At 49.6% G+C, this 17,957-nt stretch overlaps 1 protein-coding gene and 1 long non-coding RNA gene across 3 annotated transcripts in view; one reads left to right on the forward strand and one right to left on the reverse strand.

The window, feature by feature from the left end:
- Positions 1–4,382: 4,382 nt before the first annotated feature.
- Positions 4,383–17,957, reverse strand: part of SELENBP1 (selenium binding protein 1) — a 32,322-nt gene continuing 18,747 nt past the window's right edge. The window contains exons 2-13 of one of the 2 annotated variants that reach the window (XM_024572993.4): positions 12,066–12,169; positions 9,682–9,738; positions 9,384–9,496; positions 8,939–9,124; positions 8,151–8,271; positions 6,772–6,954; positions 6,358–6,536; positions 5,825–5,903; positions 5,612–5,733; positions 5,273–5,365; positions 5,000–5,118; positions 4,383–4,792 (exon numbers count right to left, since the gene is read on the reverse strand). In XM_024572993.4, the coding sequence (XP_024428761.1) occupies positions 4,630–4,792; positions 5,000–5,118; positions 5,273–5,365; positions 5,612–5,733; positions 5,825–5,903; positions 6,358–6,536; positions 6,772–6,954; positions 8,151–8,271; positions 8,939–9,124; positions 9,384–9,496; positions 9,682–9,738; positions 12,066–12,069 (1,419 nt within the window). In that variant the 5' untranslated portion in view covers positions 12,070–12,169 and the 3' untranslated portion in view covers positions 4,383–4,629. The remainder of the gene's footprint in view (positions 4,793–4,999; positions 5,119–5,272; positions 5,366–5,611; positions 5,734–5,824; positions 5,904–6,357; positions 6,537–6,771; positions 6,955–8,150; positions 8,272–8,938; positions 9,125–9,383; positions 9,497–9,681; positions 9,739–12,065; positions 12,170–17,957) is intronic. The other variant, XM_024572963.4, reaches the window with a different exon arrangement.
- On the forward strand, positions 10,251–17,925 carry LOC128779653 (uncharacterized). Its single transcript, XR_008425729.1, has 2 exons — positions 10,251–10,346; positions 17,576–17,925. It is a non-coding gene; the product is annotated as an uncharacterized lncRNA (long non-coding RNA).

The following is a 17,957-nucleotide window of genomic DNA, read 5'->3' on the forward strand; positions in this document are numbered from 1 at the left end:
TGAAAATCCTGTTAAAATACCAATGGCATATCTCATGGACCTAGTACAAATATTCCAAAAATATATGGAAACACAAAAGACACCAAATTACCTCAACAATATTGAAAAAGAAGAACAGAGTTGGAAGGATCACACTACCTGATATCAAACTATATTACAAGGCCATAGTATTCAAAACAGCACGCTATTGACACAAGAACAGACATAGAGATCAATGGAACAGAATAAAGAGCACAGAAATAAAACTATGTCTTTATGGTCAATTAATATTTGACAAAGGAGGAAAGGACATACAATGGGGTAAAGACAGTCTCTTAAAAAAAATGGTGTTGGCAAAATTGGACAGATACAGGCAAAAAAATGAAACTAGACTGACACCTTACAGTACACACAAGAATACATTCAAAATAGATTAAAGACTTAAATATAGGTTACAAAACCATAAAAATTCTAGAAAAAATAGGCAGTAAAGTTTCAGACATTGCTCATAGTAATATTTTTGCTGGTATATTTCCTTGGGCAAGGGAAAAAAAAACCAAAACATAAACAAATGGGACTATGTAAAACTAAAAGCTTTTGCACAGCTAAAGAAACCATCAACAAAACGAAAAGGGAACCCAATGAATGGGAGAACATATTTGTCAATGATACATCGATAAGGGGGTTAATTTCCAAAATTTATAAAGAACTTATACAATGCAACACCAAGAAGACAAACAACCCAATTAAGAAATGGGAAAAAGACCTGAATAGACACTTCTCCAAGGAGGACATGCAGATGACCAATAGACATATGAAAAAATGGTCAATGTCTCTAGTCATCAGAGAAATGCAAATTAAAACCACAATGAGATACCACCTCACACCTGTTAGAATGGCTATCATCAATAAATTAATAAACAAGTGCTTACAAGGATGTGGAGAAAAGGCAACCCTCATGCATAATTGGTGGGAATGCAGACTGGTGCAGCCACTGTGGAAAGCAGTATAGGGTTTCCTCAAAAAATTAAGAAAGGAAGTGCCTTTTGACCCAATGGTCCCACTTCTGGGAATGTAGCTGCAGAAACCCGAAACAATAATTTGAAAGAATGTATGCAACCTTTTATTCACTGCAGTGTTATTTACAATAGCTACAATCTAGAAACAGTGCAAGCGCCCATCAGTAGATGACTGGATTAAAAAGCCGCGGTACATTTACACAGTGGAATACTACTTGGCTGTAAAAAAGAAGGAAATCTTACCTTTTGTAACAGCCTGGATGAATCTGGAGATTGTTATTTTAAGTGAAACAAGCCAGTCAGAGAAAGACAAATGCCATATGATCTCACTTATGTGTGGAATCTAACGAACAAAATACACTGACAAACAAAATAGAAACAGGCATGGGACCGACTGACAGCTGTCAGAGGGGAAGAGGGTTGGGAGGCTGGATGAAAGAAGGTGAAGGAATTAAGCAAAATAAAAGTTAGACACATAGACACAGACAACAATGCGGTGATAGCCAGAGGGAAAGTGGGGGGGGGGTGGCAGGTGGAAATGGAAAGAGACTTTGCTTTGGGCAATGGGCACACAATACATCTTACGGTGATGATTACATCGCATGGATGATGTTTTCTTGAGCTGCACACTTGAAACCTGTATGGTTTTGTGACTCAATGTCATCCCAATAAATCCAATAAAGAAAAAAAAGTCATCAAAAATAAAATAAAATGTATAAGAAAAATCAATGAAACTAGAAAAGACAAGACAGTCTTTCCCTGCCCCTCTTCCCGTGGCAGACTGCTGTAGCCTGCTTCTTTTTTTTTTTTTTATTGTCATTCTCTTACCATTGTCCCAATTTGGCTCCCCATTGCTCCCCACTGCCACCCGCCCCCTGCAGCCCTTGTTTGGCCCGGTGGGTTGGGGGTTGGCCTGCAGACCATCTGTTAGATTTTCAGTCAGGGCACACGCCTGGGTTGCAGGCCATTCCTGGTTGGGGGTGTGCAAGAGGTAAACAATCCATCTTCCTTGCCCTCTCTTTCTCCCTCCCTCCCTCTCTCTTAATTAAAAATAAATAAATAAAATATTTTTTAAAAGATAGAAGAATTACTCTACCCGATTTCAAACACCTTAAAGCTACAGCAAGTAAATAAGTACTGATGTAGTTAAATATAAATATATGAAAATGAAATCATAAAGATTCAAAAATATGCCCACGTATGTACAGTTATTTGACTTTTTTGTCATATAAAACATTCTTCACTGGGGAAATGAAAGACTTTTTAGTCCTTTTCTTTTAGTACTGCCAAGTAGTAGTCCACGGTATGGGTATATGGCACAGCTGTTTAACCATTAACCTACTGAAAGACATAGCCAGTTTTTGGCTATTACAAGTCAAGCTGCTATGAACAATTGTGTAGATATTTTCAAAATTTTATTTATTTATTTTGAGAGAGAGAGAGAAACAAAGTGAGAGAAACATCAAGGTGTGGTTGCCTCTCAAGCGCCCCCAACTGGGGACCTGGCCCACAACCCAGGCTTGTGCCCTGACTGGGAATGGAACCAGCGATCCTGTGGTTCCCAGGCCAGTGCTCAATCCACTGAGCCACACCACCCAGGACAACTGTGTAAAGTTTTATGTGATTATACATTGTTGATCCTCTGAAATAAATGCTCTGGAGTTCAATTATTAGGACATATGATAGGTACATGTTTCTCTTTATAAGGACCGGCCAAACTACTTTCCAGAATGGGTGTACCCTTTCACATTTCCACCAGTAATGTACGAATGACCCGTCCTTTTCTCTCATCCTCACCAATATTTTGTGTTACTACTATTTTCTCTTGCAGCAGTTCTGATGGGTATGTAGTGAAGTCACATGATTTTAATTTGCATTTTCCTAATGGCTGACAATGTGGGCCATCTTTTCATGCCTTTATTTGCCATCTGTATATGCTCTTTGGTGAAATGTCAGTTCATGTGTTTGGCCCATTTTATAATTGGAATGTTTGGTTTTTTACTGTTGATGTTTCAGGGGTTTTCATGTATTGTACATACAAGTCCTTTGTCATGTATATCCTGTGTCCTTTAGACACAACCCCTGCAGTCTTCAAATAGGCCCCCTGCATTCTGCTATGAAAAGGGCTTGAGGTTCAACTTGTTGAATGGAATTTTAAACTTCTAGAAATATATACGATGAAAAACTATATGATCCTTTCTCTTCCCGAAGAAGTTTGCTTATTGAAAAGGATGGGGCAGAAACCTAGGAGAGAAACTTTGGATAAGACCCAGTGAATCCCAGGACTCCCTGTAACGCCTCAATCATCCCAAGCACCTCCCTTATATTCTTTTACTCATGAACGTGTACTGTGTGCTCATATCCCAGCCAGGTGCTGGGAGTAAGTGGGAAGTTACAATTCACTGTGACATATGTTCATGCTGAGGTTAGGTGCAGGAGGCCCTTAACCCGGAGGGGTCAGGGAAGGAGGCTTTCCAAAGGTGAAGCAGGAGGAGGGACTCAGGACTTGAGCTGAGGTAGCTATTTTAGAAGTGTGATTAAACGACTTCTAAGGGAAGGAAAGTATGGTACATTCTTGGGGTGGCCTAGCCATCCTGGGTGTTCCCAGACGACTCTGGTATTTAAAAAAAAGACACCCTTGTGGAAGATTGAAAAGAATGAGGATTAATCCCTGAATGCATCTGGCCTCGGGAAGAGAATAAAAGGGCCGATAGCATTACCACTTGGTTGTTGTCTTTTAGCTTCTTAAATTTTCCATCTCAGACCTTTTATAAGTGGTTGAAGACATAGCACAGTGAAAGGAGACATCTCTGATCTGGCCAAAGTTCTAAAACACTGTCCCGGCGAGGAGACAAGAGTACCAGGGCCTGGTCTGTAGGGTGGGTGCACGTGGGTGTTCCCAGCCCTCCTGCAGGGTGACGTTCCTGCCTTCCAGAGGGGAGGTGACACTCCTAACCTCCTACAACTGTGTGCTCTCTGGGGAGTCTCACCAGCAGGGGGGATACATTGCACTGTTTATCTTCACCGGGGTCTAGGGCGTCCCCTGCATGCGAGGGCACATTACATCCTTCTGGGGATAGTGGGTGGAATTGTAGCTTCTTTAAACGAAAGCACAGATTTTTCTCTTTTTAAGTTTAGGAACACTGACTGACATTCTTTTCCTGTAGATGGTCTTATTATAACCACATCTGAAATTTTCAGGTTCTGCCTGGCTATAAAAGCGATATTTTGGCACCATTAGCATCAGGTTGGAATCACTGGTATGAACTATTGACCATAAGTAATCCCAGAGTCCTCTTCAGGGACTTCCTGTGCGAGATCGAAAGGGTCAACAGAAGAGAAATCGCAGGCCTCATGCCCCCAAAGACAAGGTGACTTAAGGAATAGGTTCACCAGTTTATTATTTTTTTTGTGTGTGTGAAATGATTTGAAAAGCGCATATAAAAACAACACAGTGAGCAACACATAACAGTGGCTGGTAAATGAAAACACAGTTCAATACATTTCAACAGCCAAGCTTGACCTTGGTGGGCAAGCTGCCAAGGGTGGTGGCCCAGAGAGAATGGAGGGAAGCCAGGCCCCTGGGGAGGTGAGGCCTTGGAACGTGGTGTGGGGCTCTGAGGGGTGAACTTCACAGCCAGATGTCAGAGCTGCAGTCACCCCCAGGGTAGCGGGCCTCATGGGCCAAGGCTGGGCCCAGAGGCTCCTTCCCAAAGTCCACCAGGAAGTTGGGGTTCAACTTCAGCCCTCCCTTTTCTGTGTCTACATCAATCTGCAGCATCACAGAGCCTTCCCTGGTGGCAGTGGGGAGGGGAGAAGAGAGAGGTCAGGGGTCGCCATCCTCTTCCCCCAGACTTTGTGAGTGTATAATGGGCTCCTGAGGAGGGAGTGGGGTCTGTATGGTGGGGACAGGCGGGGTGCCCCAGGAGTCCTCAGAAAGCCAAGAGACCCATCTGGGAGAAGAAGACTGGGGAGGAAAGCCCAGGCTATCTGCTTCTCACCTGATGAGATCAGGGTAAAACTGCTTGTCCCAGGCACTGTACAGCGACGTAGTGACATAGAGACGCTTCCCATCTAGGCTAAGCTGGATCATCTGAGGGCCTCCAGCCACCCGTTTTCCCTTGGGAAAACCAGGGGTCAGTCTCCAGGATGCTGGAGGAGATCGTAGGTACCACCCAACCGCCAAGAGCGTCCTCAGACGCTGCCCTCTCCCCTACCCCACGCTTCTCCAGCCTGGATCTGAGTGTGCGCGCGGGCATGGGAGAGATCCTCACCTTGACCACCAGGGGCTCTGGCTGGGATTTTAGCTCCTGGTCCTCCAGCACTTGCACAGGGCCTCCCTTCACAATGCTGCCCCCCAGGAAGAGCTGAGTGGGAGGGGCAGAGATGAAGGACAGCAGCGCAGGGAGAGCTGCTCGCCTCAGTCAGGGTCCCTCCCTTCTGTGCCCAGTTAGTCCAGGACTCCCCACAGTCCTGGCCTGCACCATCCCTCCAGCCCCATTTTTGCTTTTCTTGCACCTCCCTTATCAACCCCCAACCTCTTCCCTTTTCCTCATGTAGCCCCTCTTCTCCTCCTTCTCCCTTCCCTCTTCGCCACCCTGCCAGGGCCCCACCTGTCCGGTGAGCCTCGGCCTCTGCGGGTCAGAGATGTCATACTGCCGCAGGTCCCCGTGCAGCCAGTTGCTGAAGTAGAGGAAGTGGTCATCCAGGGACAGCAGGATGTCAGTGATCAGGCCTGGGGTAGGGGTGCAGTTCAGAGGCTTTAAGGACTCCTGATCCCCAGGCTAAATCAACCTCCTGATTCCCACCCTTCCCTGGGCACCAACCTGGCATTTCAGGCAGCATCCAGCCCTTCACTTTCTTGGGGGGCACCTGGATAACCTTCTCCACCGACCAGGTGCCTCCCTGCATTGGGATTAGGGGTGGAGAGATGAGCCTGTCAGAGTTGGAGGTGGGGGGCAGACCTGGTTCTCCCCAGGGCCTCCTGCCTACAGGGAGACAGTGGATGCAGGGCCACCTTGCCACTAGGGTCTAGTTCCAGCACAAGCTCCTTAAGAGAGGATTCATGTCTGCTTCACCACTCTGTGCTTAGCACCTGGCATAGAAACTCACACACTATTTTGTTGACTAAGTGAGCAAATAAGTATGGCCAGTTAGAGTTAAAGTGGAAATAGCCTAGGGCTGAGAGTAGAGAGGCGGGTAGGTGGCCCTGATTTTGGTTCTGGAGACGTCTGGGATGGCAGAGCCAGGCAGAGAGTTCTGGCCACTCCTAGGGAGAGGGGAGCAAGTGTCATGGCTTCAGAAGCCTGGGCAGAGGCAACAACAGGACTGCCGGACAGGGCCAGAGGGCACGCGTCACCTCATTCTTGAAGAAGCGCTGGATGGTGGAGCTGAGGGCACAGCCCACAAAGCCCTGGGCAGCAGCCGGGTTGTGTAGGAAGCGGACCTCTAGGGGGATGAGCCCGTCCTGTAACGGCAGGGTCTGCACGATCTCATGTCGCTGCCAGTCCCACACGTACAAGTGTCTTCCATACAGTCCTGGGTGGGAACGGGCCCGAGGATGGGCTCAAGATCAGACCTGGAGGGCATCGGGAAGGGATGGGGCCCAACACTGGGAAGAAGTTTGAATATGGCAGAAGGACACCAGCACAACCAGAGCACTCAACACATCCTATACCATCACTCACGGTCTGGGGTCCACACGAGGGAAGTGAGAGGCTGGAGAGCAGGGTTCGGGAGCAGAAAGAGGGTGTGTGCCCAGGGGAGTTCTCACCAGCCTCTACATCAGCAGGGTTGAAGCTTTCTTGTAAAACTTTGGGAGCTGCCCACGCAGAGCTGATCATGACATTGTGTCGAGGCTGGTACCAGAAGTCATAGCCCAAAGGCGCAGCGCCCCCTGGTCGCTCCCATGTCCCCTTCACGTCGAAGGTCTCTCCATCCAGCAGCACAAAACCCCCTGAGCAGGGCAGAAAGGGAGGAGGGTGGCAGTAGGGGCAGTCGAGGGACTACCCCCACCCAGCCCTCGTCCCAGGCCAATAGGTACCCAGTCCGTTACCTGGTACCCTCTCCTCCCACTGGGTTTGTCAGCTCCTTAAATTCAGGTGTCCAAAAGGTCTCACCCAGAGGGTAAGGTGGGAGGTGGGGACTTACTCTGTGCCCCTGCCACACATCAACTTCATCCTTCTCCCAGACCATGGGGGAGCTGTTTCTCCCACTGAGCCAAGAGACCTTCTGGGACTCAGCAACCAGTGCTTCCCTCACCCAGCCTCCCACTTTCGGTGTGGGATTCCTGCCTGAGTCTAAGTTCCATTCTGCTCACTGCATTTTTTCATACAGCAGACACATTGTACTTATTTGTAGTTCAGTATGAATATTCAGTACGTTTTTCCCCTCTGTGTATGTTATGACATGTTGACACTTCTTTACAAAACAACTTGAGTCTACTCCTAAGTGTCATTAAATCTAGCAATGTCATGGTCCTGCCATTTCCTGGAAAAAGCAGTTAAGTAGAGTCTAGTGTAGTAAAATTAACTGGATGACCTTAGCTGATATCCCACTGCAAGCCCTTGGATGGCAGTTCTGATGAAACAGGTAAGGCTTGGAGAGAAGCAGCCCAGTGTGGTGATAGGACATGGATTCCGGGGCCTGGTCGCTGGGTTTGAGTGCCAGTTCTGCGACTCACCAGCTGTATGATTCAGGGAAGTTACTTAACCAATCTGGCCCGCTTTCCAATCTGTTAAACAAAGATCGTAGCAGGATGCATCTCCTAGGTTGTGTCTGTCACAAAGTGGATATTTTATAAGTGTCATCTCCATCATCAGAAAAGAGACAGCAAATGCAGAGATTCAGGATCCCAAGAACTATGAGATTTGCTCCTAAATTTGCTAAGGCTGGTATTCAATGTATGCATTTTCTGGTGCCATATCTGTGTTCACACGCTCCACAGCAGACTGTTCTAACTATAACTTTTAAGTGAATTCATTAACCAAAGCTCATTTTCATAGAAAAAAATGGAAAGAACTGAAGTTACTTGACTGCAGTTTAAATATTGGATGAGACCAAGCCCCCTGTTATCCCTAGAAGGCCAGTCCATCCTTTCTCTTCTTGGGACCCTGCTGCCCCCACAGATGTGCCTGCAGTGTCAGCAGCTACCTTTGCCATTGCCCTTGGGGTCGCCCAGGGTGCTGATCATCACCTCCCCGCTGGGCAGGCAGTGGCTAGTGTGGAAGAAGCCCAGGCCACACTTGGCATGGGTGTCCTTGGGCTCAATGACCTAAAGAGGGGAATTAGGACCGGCATTAGAATCTTACAGGGCTGGGCGTCCCCACTCCCTACTCCTTCACTCCCCACTTCTATCTGCTGACCCAATCCTCTTTCCCTCTAACACATGACATGATTTTCCCTGCAGGAATATGGCACAGATTCAGTCTGGTCGCTTCTGCAAAGCAGCAAGAGAGAGTTAGAGCAACCGCTAACTCCCAAGGCAGAGAGCATGGACTTCTCTCCCATCTTGAGGCACTCACAGCCCTGTGGGACCGTAAGCTCCTCCTGGGCTGGGCCGATGCCAGTGTCAACTTTGTGTCACCAGCAGCCAGCAGCCAGTGCTCACTGAAGAGGAAGGAAAGTCAACAAAGTGTTGAGAGGGAAGAGTGGAGGCTCCTGCCTAAGGAAAGCCATGGGCTCCGGACTGGCTGGGAGAAATGGCTCCTCCCCACTCAGGTAAAAACGAGAAGCCTCCCCAGTGCTCTCCAGTTCCCTGCCCCACAGTGCTGGAAGGCGACTACCTATAACTCTCCGCTGAGTCTAACCCCCTTTCTGCCGCTGAGCCCAGACCCTGCCCAAGAGCTGGAGGCAGCTAGTTTAGGCATAGTTTCCCACCCACAGGCTGCCCAGAGTAGGGGTACATGAGGGTCCCCAAGTGGCAGGGGCAGAGAACATGCCTTGTGCAGCTTTGGGGCACGGGGCTCAGTGCCCACATCCACCACGTAGATGCGGGAAGAGATGAGACAGGGCAGCACCAGCTTGGTGCGGGACTTGGTGCTGTCCCCATAGCAGCTGCTGCACGTGTTCCATCCCGAGTGGTGCAGTTCGTCCTTCAGGTTGGGCATGGGCAGCCGGTGGATGACCTAGGACGGGAAAGGGGCAGGGGGTGACGCCCAGCCACACCAGTCCTCCGTTTGCTTTGGGAATAGGCACCCACTGGACCCACTCTGGCTCGCAGTGCGGTGTAGGCTGGATTCCAACACTCCCCTTGGACCTCTGGGTGCCCTCGTGCAGTGAACCACATCCCGGGAGGACGAAGGAACATGGGGCTGGGGAAGGGCACCCCCAGGCCAGGACTAGAGCAGGGATCACAGGGTACTCTGCTGTCCGAGCCCCACCTACCTGGCAATACTGAGGAGACTTGGGGTCAACATCCACTGTGGCTAGATAGTCCGGGGCCTCGATGCCCGTGTTTCGGTAAATACAGGGCAGGTAGATAATCTCCTCCCTGGGTCCTGGAAGTAAAAAGCAGGCAGTGGGGGTGGTGGGGTGGAGAGGAGTGGCAGGGACAGCACTGGGTGTGCCTGAATGTGAAGGCCAGGGTCTGAGGTCCCCCAGCCCCAGCAGCTGTGGCATCAGTAGAGGGCACTCACTTGCAGCTTCTCCCCAAGGTGCTGAGTCTCTGACATCGCCCACTCACCTTTCATTGCCTCTAGAGGGGTAGAGTACCCGGGTCCACACTTTTCACATTTGGTAGCTGCGGAAACAATGCGAAGTGTTGATAGAACCACACCCTGTAGGCTGAAGGTTGCTTCCCTACCTGCTGCGACCCACCCCCCTACCAGGCCAAGGCAAAGGCGCTGTCCCAGGTCCCATCTTAACACCAGCCCATCACTCCATCCTCCCAGCACCCCAAATCCCTGATGGCGTTGGGTGGGACCAAAAGCACTGCAGACATATGACCTGAAGGTGAACAGACGCTCTGCAGTACCCAAAGGAGAGCAGGGGAAGGACCAGGGCAGTGGAGGCTGCACAGTGCAGTCTGTCACACTGACTCGGGTCTCATATCCAGCTGGTCACTCAGGAACCGTGGGAAACTAAGCACATTAATTAATCTCCCCAGTGTCCATTTTGAGGAGAGTAACCAAGAAGATGCAGGTAGATATGTAGCTCTGTCCTTGCAGGTTGGAGCCAGAAAAACTGGCTGTTACTCAGGAACAGCCCTCAGGGTCAAGGGCAGTGCCAGTTCACTTCCTTCACCAACAGGTGTCTCTTCCAGAGACTGGGACACTTCATGCTCTCCTCTCCTTTGGGTCCTGATCCAAGGCTGCTGACCAGAGTTTGGATTACACAACTGAGGATCTGGTAAGACTTAGGAGGCTGAAGTTCAAGGCTACAAGGCTGATAGGACCTGGATGTCCTTAGAACAGTTTTATCCTGGGTGGGCCCTACTGCCTTTATATAAAAAACAGGGTATTTGGCCCACTCTGGAGAGCTCAGAGGCCCACCTGCCAGAGCTATACAGTGGCTCTCCTGTCCCCTGAAGCCTGGCAAGAGCAGCCACACTGGTCTTTGGGGAGCGTGTCAGCTGATGAGAAGGAGGGCTGCCAGGACAGGCATCAGGAATCAGGCATCAGGGGTTGGGGCCTGACCAGGAGGAAAGGCTGAGGAATAACACAGAGGGAGCTGCAGGCTGAAGGAAATCCCAGAGTGGAGCTCTCAGGACGGGACACTCCTCCTGCCCGGTGCCAGGGCCAGTCTGGCCAGTGTCCTGGCAGCTGGGGGCCGCATGTGGGGAGCCAGGAACAGCCGGGGTGGAGCCTGTACTGCTGCCTGGGCCTAGACCGCCAGCCCGGGAGCTGCCAAGGACTTAGGAGGCTGAGAGGCGGCAGCAGCGTTTAGGAGTCCAGAAACCTGGTTTTAAGCTCCTGGTTTGATATCTACTCTCTCCACTTTTTCCCTTTCATTTGCTAAAAGTGGGTAATAATATCTGACCTTCTTCTCTAGGTAGCTATGAAGGTCAAATAAGACATGTGTGTAGGACTTCTGTAAAGGGTAAATGTGGGTAGGGCTGTACCAGAGGGGGTGTCCCAGGCAGTAGGAGTGGGGGTGGGAGGTGGGAGGTGGGGGAAGGGTGAGAGGGAGATCCAGTCCAAAGGAATTGAGGAGAGTTGTTCTGCTACCCAGCCAAGCTGTGTCGGGGCTTGGCAGGGGAGACAAGGGAGCAGGGAAGGAGGGTCTGGACAGAGAGGGAAGGCAATTCAACACTCCAGACAGAGATACAAACACTGCCAAGCCAAACAGAGACCGAGAGAGGCGAAGGTGTCAGGAGGTGAGGCCGCCTGCATCATCTCCTGGCTCCCCCTCTGGGCATCAGCACCCCTTCTCTTAAGCATCTCAAGCCAGATCTCTGAACATCTTTGGGTTTGAGATGAGTCCAGCGAAGCTCATTAAGTTTTCCCAGGGCCAGGCTGGCTGCTGAGCATTCTGCCAGCACAGGAAAGAGCCAGATTTAAGGGAACAAGGACCTCAACACTTCCAACCAGACCCGAACGCCTCTACAGCCTGATATCCATTCCCACAGATGGGGGAATAGAAGGATTTCGGGGATTGAGAAGGTGGAGTGGGGGTCAACAGGCCCCAGTGAGAGTGGGCTTCCCTGTCCCGCAAGAGGGACTGGTGATTCGAGGTGGCTAGAGAGCTGTCCTATACATTGAAGCCTGGGTTCTCTACTCCCTGCAGCAAGAAGCTGGCCCGGGGCTGACATCAGGATTGTCTCTTATGGTGACTGCCAGGGACATAGAGGTTCCACTGCTAAGTGCCTAGTGCCTGATTGTCTCAGCTGCATAAAGGTACCCAGACCCCAGGCCACAGCTGGGAGCTGGCAGTGGGACCGAGGGTCACCTTTCCCAGCACCCTTCCCAGCTGCTAAATGCAGGGGTGGAGTGGGGGTGGGGACAGAGGAGCAGAGTCCAGCCCTGTGTTCCGTAACCAGCTACCCCCACCCAGGTTTTCTGCCACTCCTTGTAGGTCGGTCCAGGTGGGCAGTGTGTGTTTGTGGTGGTCAGAGGGCCCCCTCCTTACCCATGTTGCTGCCTGGAATGTTTTGGTCCCGCTGGATCTGCCAAGAGAGGGCAGAGAAGGGAAGCTGTCCTGGTGCAGAGGCAGGAAGTGCCTGAGAGGCCGTGCTAGGGCAGGAGCAAAAGGAAGGATTTTATGTGACCAGGGGGTTTGGGCGGAGCAGGGGGAGGGCCAGGGCTTCAGCCCAGAGTGAATGACTAAGGGCAGCTGGCCAGGAAACTCTCACATGTCCTGGGCAGCTGGTGTTTGAGTTATGGGGTGTGTGCAGGCGTGTGTGCCCGTGCAATGCAGCTCTGTGCTGGGCCTGTGCTCAGCCTGGCCAGGTATGAGTTTGCTTCTGTGCCTGTGCGCCTCCATGGTGCCCGTGTCGGTGCTTCTACATATGTGACTGTATGAGTGTGTACCTGGGTTGTGAATATGTGTCTGTGTGTGAAAAGCTGTGCTCCCGTATGTATGAGTGGGCCTGTGGGAGTGTATCTGTGCATCTAGACTTGCGCGTGTTCTCTGTGCTTATGTGATGGGTGCCTGCCAGAATATTCAGCCTGTGTGGGCATGTACATATGTGCCTGTGTAGGTGGTAAGCCTGTGTGAGCGTGTGCATGTCCTGCACTTGTTCCTGGGCCTCCAAACACTCAGGTCTATCCTTGGACCTGTCTCTTGGCATTTGCAGGCATCCACGGCGTGGGCCTGTTTGCTCCTCCTTGCACGGCTCCGTGAGCTCCCGAGATTATCCTCTTATACCAGACATCAATGCTCCCACAGGTGCAACCCTACCCTCCAAAGCCTACAGAAACCCATGTCTTCCTTCCACAGCTGCCCGACAGGAACCACGACTGGGTGGCGTCCAGGTTCCACTTTCCCCTGACCCATTCATTCCCCTTGAGCTTTGAAGTGTGGGAAACTCCTCGATGCCCATCATTACCCTCCTAAACCTGGAGGTGGAAGTGGAGCGCCTATAGCTCATTTTCCAGCCTGGTTCCACCACAGCTCCCCAGGGGCGGGTAGCAGGGCCCAAGGGCACCCCACCATGATGCCACCGTGCCTAGCTGACCTATGACAAGTCACAAATCTCAGGGTCTTCCTCTAAACAGCTGAAGGATTCAATGAGTGCCAGGGTGCTGAGCCAGCTATTATAGTGTCCCGGGAACATGCCATGATCCCTAGGCAAATGACAAATGCTTGCTGAAGAACCAAAGCAAGACTGAGGCCTGATCTGCTAACTCTGGGGCTGCTCTCCTCTGGAATCCCCAGGGTTTGAACGGCTGGTCAAGGAACTCCCCCAAACTGGTCTCCATACTAAGGCCAAGATTCCCTCTGTCCTCCAAGTTGGCTGTCTGACAGGGTACCCGTGCCCCACTCTTCTAGGAACCCGATGACACGGTGTCTACAGAGCCATTTTTAGCTTCTTGGATGGAAGCTCTGGGCTGAAGTCTTATTGCGCAGTGAAAGGAACAGCATTTAGGCCTCAGATTGCCAACAGAAAGAGCCATGGGGTTTCCAAACCAGAGTGGAGGGAAGGAGAGCAAAACTGGTCCTCGGTGTGCAGGGTGCCTGTCCTCCTGGTTCCCATGGGTGAACAGGGGTCATGAGTCCACAAAGAAGGTCCTCTGTGGCTGCCAGGGCAGGGTTCCCTGTCATCCCCAACATCATTCACCCCCTTGACCCTTTCCTGCACCTGCATCCTCACCATTGCACTGGTAGTCAGCCAAGCTCTACCCAAGTCAGCCTGGGGTGCAGCTGCCCTGCAGAGGGCAGTCCCTGAGGGCTGCTGCTTCCCCTTCCCCCTCCTGTCCCCAGGCTGCCTCCACTCACCCTGCCTTCACCCTGCCCTCTGGTTTGCCTCCTCCTGAGGGTCCCATCCCCTACCTCCTCCCTACTCTCCTGCCTTTTGGCTCCAGCCCAACATCCAAGATCTGAAAGAGAAAGAAACCTCATCACCAGACTATTCTCAAAAGCTCTGAAAATTCTAACTCCACACAAACAGTTCTTTTGCTTTTTCTAGAGTCTGTTACTGATTGCAAGTTGTCTCATGCACTGTGCCCTCACTTGGCTGGTCTCTGTGGCTCCTCCAAGGCGCCCCTCGCCTCGGGATTTCTACCCAGATTCACTTGACTCCAGCGCTCAGTTTTCCAATCCCTCTAGGCTCTTTGCTGTTTGTTTTGTTTTGTTCCTTTTGGTGGAGAGGAGGGTGGGGAGGCCCAAATCCAGAAGGGCTGTGGAGGGTTTGGTGTTTTGTTTCTGGAAGTTTCAGGAGAGGCTCTTTCTCTGAAATGGGGACACAGGAGTGAAGAACAGATGTCTCCTGACTGAGCAGTGGAGTTTTCATGGAGGAGGCCGGAGTGGTGGAGGCACCCTGTGAGGCAAAAAGGACTGACACACACACATCCAAGTGCGAGCCGTGGTTATTTGCAGAGGTGCTGGAAGAAGGGACTGAAAACCCATTTTTACTTCAGCCCTGACAAGGGAGGCCCAGATGGTTGGGTGTCATCCTACAAAGTGAAATGTCGCTGGTTCAATTCCCCAAGTCAGGGCACATGTTTGGGTTGTGGGTTTGGTCCCCATCAGGTTGCCTAGGCAACCGGTCAATGTGTCTCTCCCTCTCTTCCACCTGGCAAATAAATAGAGAGGAGCTCCAAACGGCTACAGAAATAAAAAGGTTTTCAAAGGCAAGACATGGAAGTTATAAACAAAAGGATTGTTTTAGGTTTAGATAACCTACCTACGGGGATAAAAGGGACCTATGTGGCAGATTGCCTCCCCTTCCTTTAGGGTACCGACCAGAAAACTGCACACTGCCCAGGTAAGACTAAACTCCCGGGGAAGGCTGTACCAGCAATTAGATTAGGTAGTAAGTCTCGGTTTGCTTAGGACAAATGACTCCCTTTGGAGCTTTTTGTTCCTTTAAACAATTTCCTTTTTGTTCCTTTAAAAAAAATTAAGTCATTAGTGCCGCTCACAGCTGTTGCTCTGTTGTCCTCACAGCTTTCAGCAGCCCTTTGTGTGGCACCATAGGCCATGACATTTTTGTTGAATTTCTGTGATATTCACAGGTCACAGTTTCAGCTTCCCGGTGTTTAAGTCAGTTGGTCATTATCTTCATTCATTTTCTGATGTTCCAGTCTTAGGGAGAGCATTTGCTTAGTGGTGAGCACTGTGGATATTTAAAAGCTTTTGAGAGAATACAATGCACCAGGGAAATTGTTATGATTAATAGAAGCAGGACAATTCCCAATGGTTGGAGTGCATTTCAAAACCATGGTCCCTAAGACCCAAGCCAATCAAAATTAAACAAGTCATTGGAAGACCCTGCTGAAGCAGTCAATTTCTTAAGTCAAGTGGCTGAATCAGGCATTTTACATAACTGAGTTTCAACTTCCCCGGAAGCGTTCATTCAGACACAGAAGGTAGTGTTAGCTACAGCATAGTCACCTCCTTGCTCAGCTGAAAGATAATCAAGGGCCGTTGTATTTACTTTTTTAAAGATTTTATTTATTTTTTAGAGCAAGGGGAAGGGGGAGAGAGAGAGAGAGAGGGAGAGAAACATCGATGTGTGGTTGCCTCTCGCGCACCCCCTACCAGGGACCTGGCCCACAACCCAGGCATGTGCCCTGACTGGGAATTGAACCAACAACGCTTTGGTTTGCAGGCTGGCGCTCAGTGGACTGAGCCACACCAGCCAGGGTCCATTGTATTTATTGAGAACAATATTGACCAGTGGCAGCTTTTATCTTAGCAATGTTTTCTGAATTATTTTCAAGTTAAGGACAGGTTTCTGGTCATATTCTCATTTATATTTACTCCTAACCAGGGAAGTATGGCCTTGCCAAAGAAAGAGAATACTGAGTCGTGAATGCCTCCTGATAGGTCCTTTCTAGCCTGATGATATAAATCAGAAGAGCTAACCAAGGAGGTTGTTTATGGAAAGTTAGGGGCAGTTCGATAACCTAAGAGTCATTACCTGGTTATGTGCCAACATCTAGGTACTTGTTATGCAAAGATCCAAGGTCAGAGAAAACTTCAGCATATTGCTTGCTCATTCCAAAGAAATAATCCAGAGGCCCTAGCTGGTGTGGCTCAGTTGGTTGGAGCGCTGTCTGTTACACCAAATGTTTGGGGTTGGATTCCCAGGCAAGGCACATACCCAGGTTGTGGGCTTGATTCCCAGTTGGGGCCCCCATTAGGAGCCAACCACTCAATGTTTCTCTGTCACATACATGTTTCTGTTTCTCTCTCTCACCTCTACCCCCCTCAAATCAATAAACGTATATATTTTTTTAATTAAAAGAAAAAGAAATAACCCAGCTGACTGGCTGTGAGAGACATGAGTTTATTAAGATTTTCGTGTGCCCAAGGGGCTGCCAGCCAGTGAAGTTCCCGTAACACAGGCTTTCCTAGCACAGGGTTATATGAAGTACAGAAAACAAAGCGACGGGGCACACGCGGGTGAGGGCTATGCTCACTGGCAAGCTGCTGTGAGATCAAAATGCTAGCTATTTCTCTGCAGTTGTTTACAGTCGGGGCTCACATCTAGAAGCAGTTTGTTTGGCCCCTTCTTGACCGAGGAGCTGGCCAGGCTCCCAGGGTCTGTCCCACGGCACTCTTACAGCTGGCTTTCATCTATTCCCACAGGGTGGGAGCGGGGAGGGGCCCACGTTCTCACATAGCACACAGCATTTATAGGCTCAAGGGAAATGATAATCAGCACAAAGATAAGTCCTTCCACTAAGGATTGCTTCCACTTCAGTGGCTCTGCTAACAGACACATTCACAGGGACTGTTACATTTGCCTCTTGAAGCCGAGGGTCAGTTCAGTTTTTGGAGCATTTGGGAAGCTCCTAGCCTGAAATAAAAAGTTGTTCCAAATTCCAGAAGTTATTTCCCTTAGCAGTGGCCTGGGAGATATGGATGATGGCATTATCTTTGCAGGCCAATGCCAGAATAAAGGAAAGAAAGAGAACAAGGAAGGGTTTCACAGTTAAGTATAATATGAAGTCTTGACTTGGCATCGTGAGACAAAGCAGTCTACACTGATGTCAGCTACTTCTCTTCCTTGTCAGTTGGACTTGGAGGTCTCCAATGCTTGCATACGACCAGTTGTCAGGTTGAGTCCTCTTCAGTTGTGAGATGTGTACCCAAGGTTCAAGTCCCTAAGTTTGGCTGCCGTCTGGGTAGTGAGGAGGACCTGGTGTAAGTCCTTCCAAGGAGACTGAAGAGCAGTCTTTGTTCTACGGACTCCAAATCGGAGGGGTGGGAGAAAACTAGGAATGGTAGTTTGGAGATAGGTAGCCAGATATTTGAGGAGACTAGACGAATTCTAGATTCAGTCCAGTTTACAGGTATATAACAAAACCTCAAAGACAATCATTAGGAATAGAATGTAATACTTATAAAGGTTAAAAACATTTTGTTTTCTTTAATTGTTGCCATTTTGTCAAAGATAATCACAGTAAAACTAATTTATTTATATTAAACTTGGCTTGTTGACTTTTTAATTTTTTATTCATTGATTTTAGAGAGTTAGAAGGGAAAGAGAGAGAGAGAGACCGGAGAGAGACGGAGAGACGTCAATCTGTCGTTCCACTCATTCCTGCATTCATTAGTTGCCTATGGCATTAGTTGCCTATGAGCTCAGACGGGGGACCGAACCTGCAACCCAGGCTCATCAGGATGACACTCCAACCATCTGAACAACCCGGACAGAGCTTGGCTGATAATTTTAAAAAGTGAAGAAAGAACAGTGATTGACCAGATATGTATAAACTCTTATTAAGACTGCTTTGCTAGCACCCTGTAAGCAAGGTATCAGGATGATTTCCCAAGGGGCTTTTATTGCCTCAATAAAGTCAACCTTAGTTCCTTAAAACTGTCTGTTCATATTGGAGTCTACTCACATCT

Source organism: Desmodus rotundus, chromosome 12, assembly GCF_022682495.2.
Source record: "Desmodus rotundus isolate HL8 chromosome 12, HLdesRot8A.1, whole genome shotgun sequence".
Lineage (NCBI taxonomy): Eukaryota > Metazoa > Chordata > Mammalia > Chiroptera > Phyllostomidae > Desmodus > Desmodus rotundus.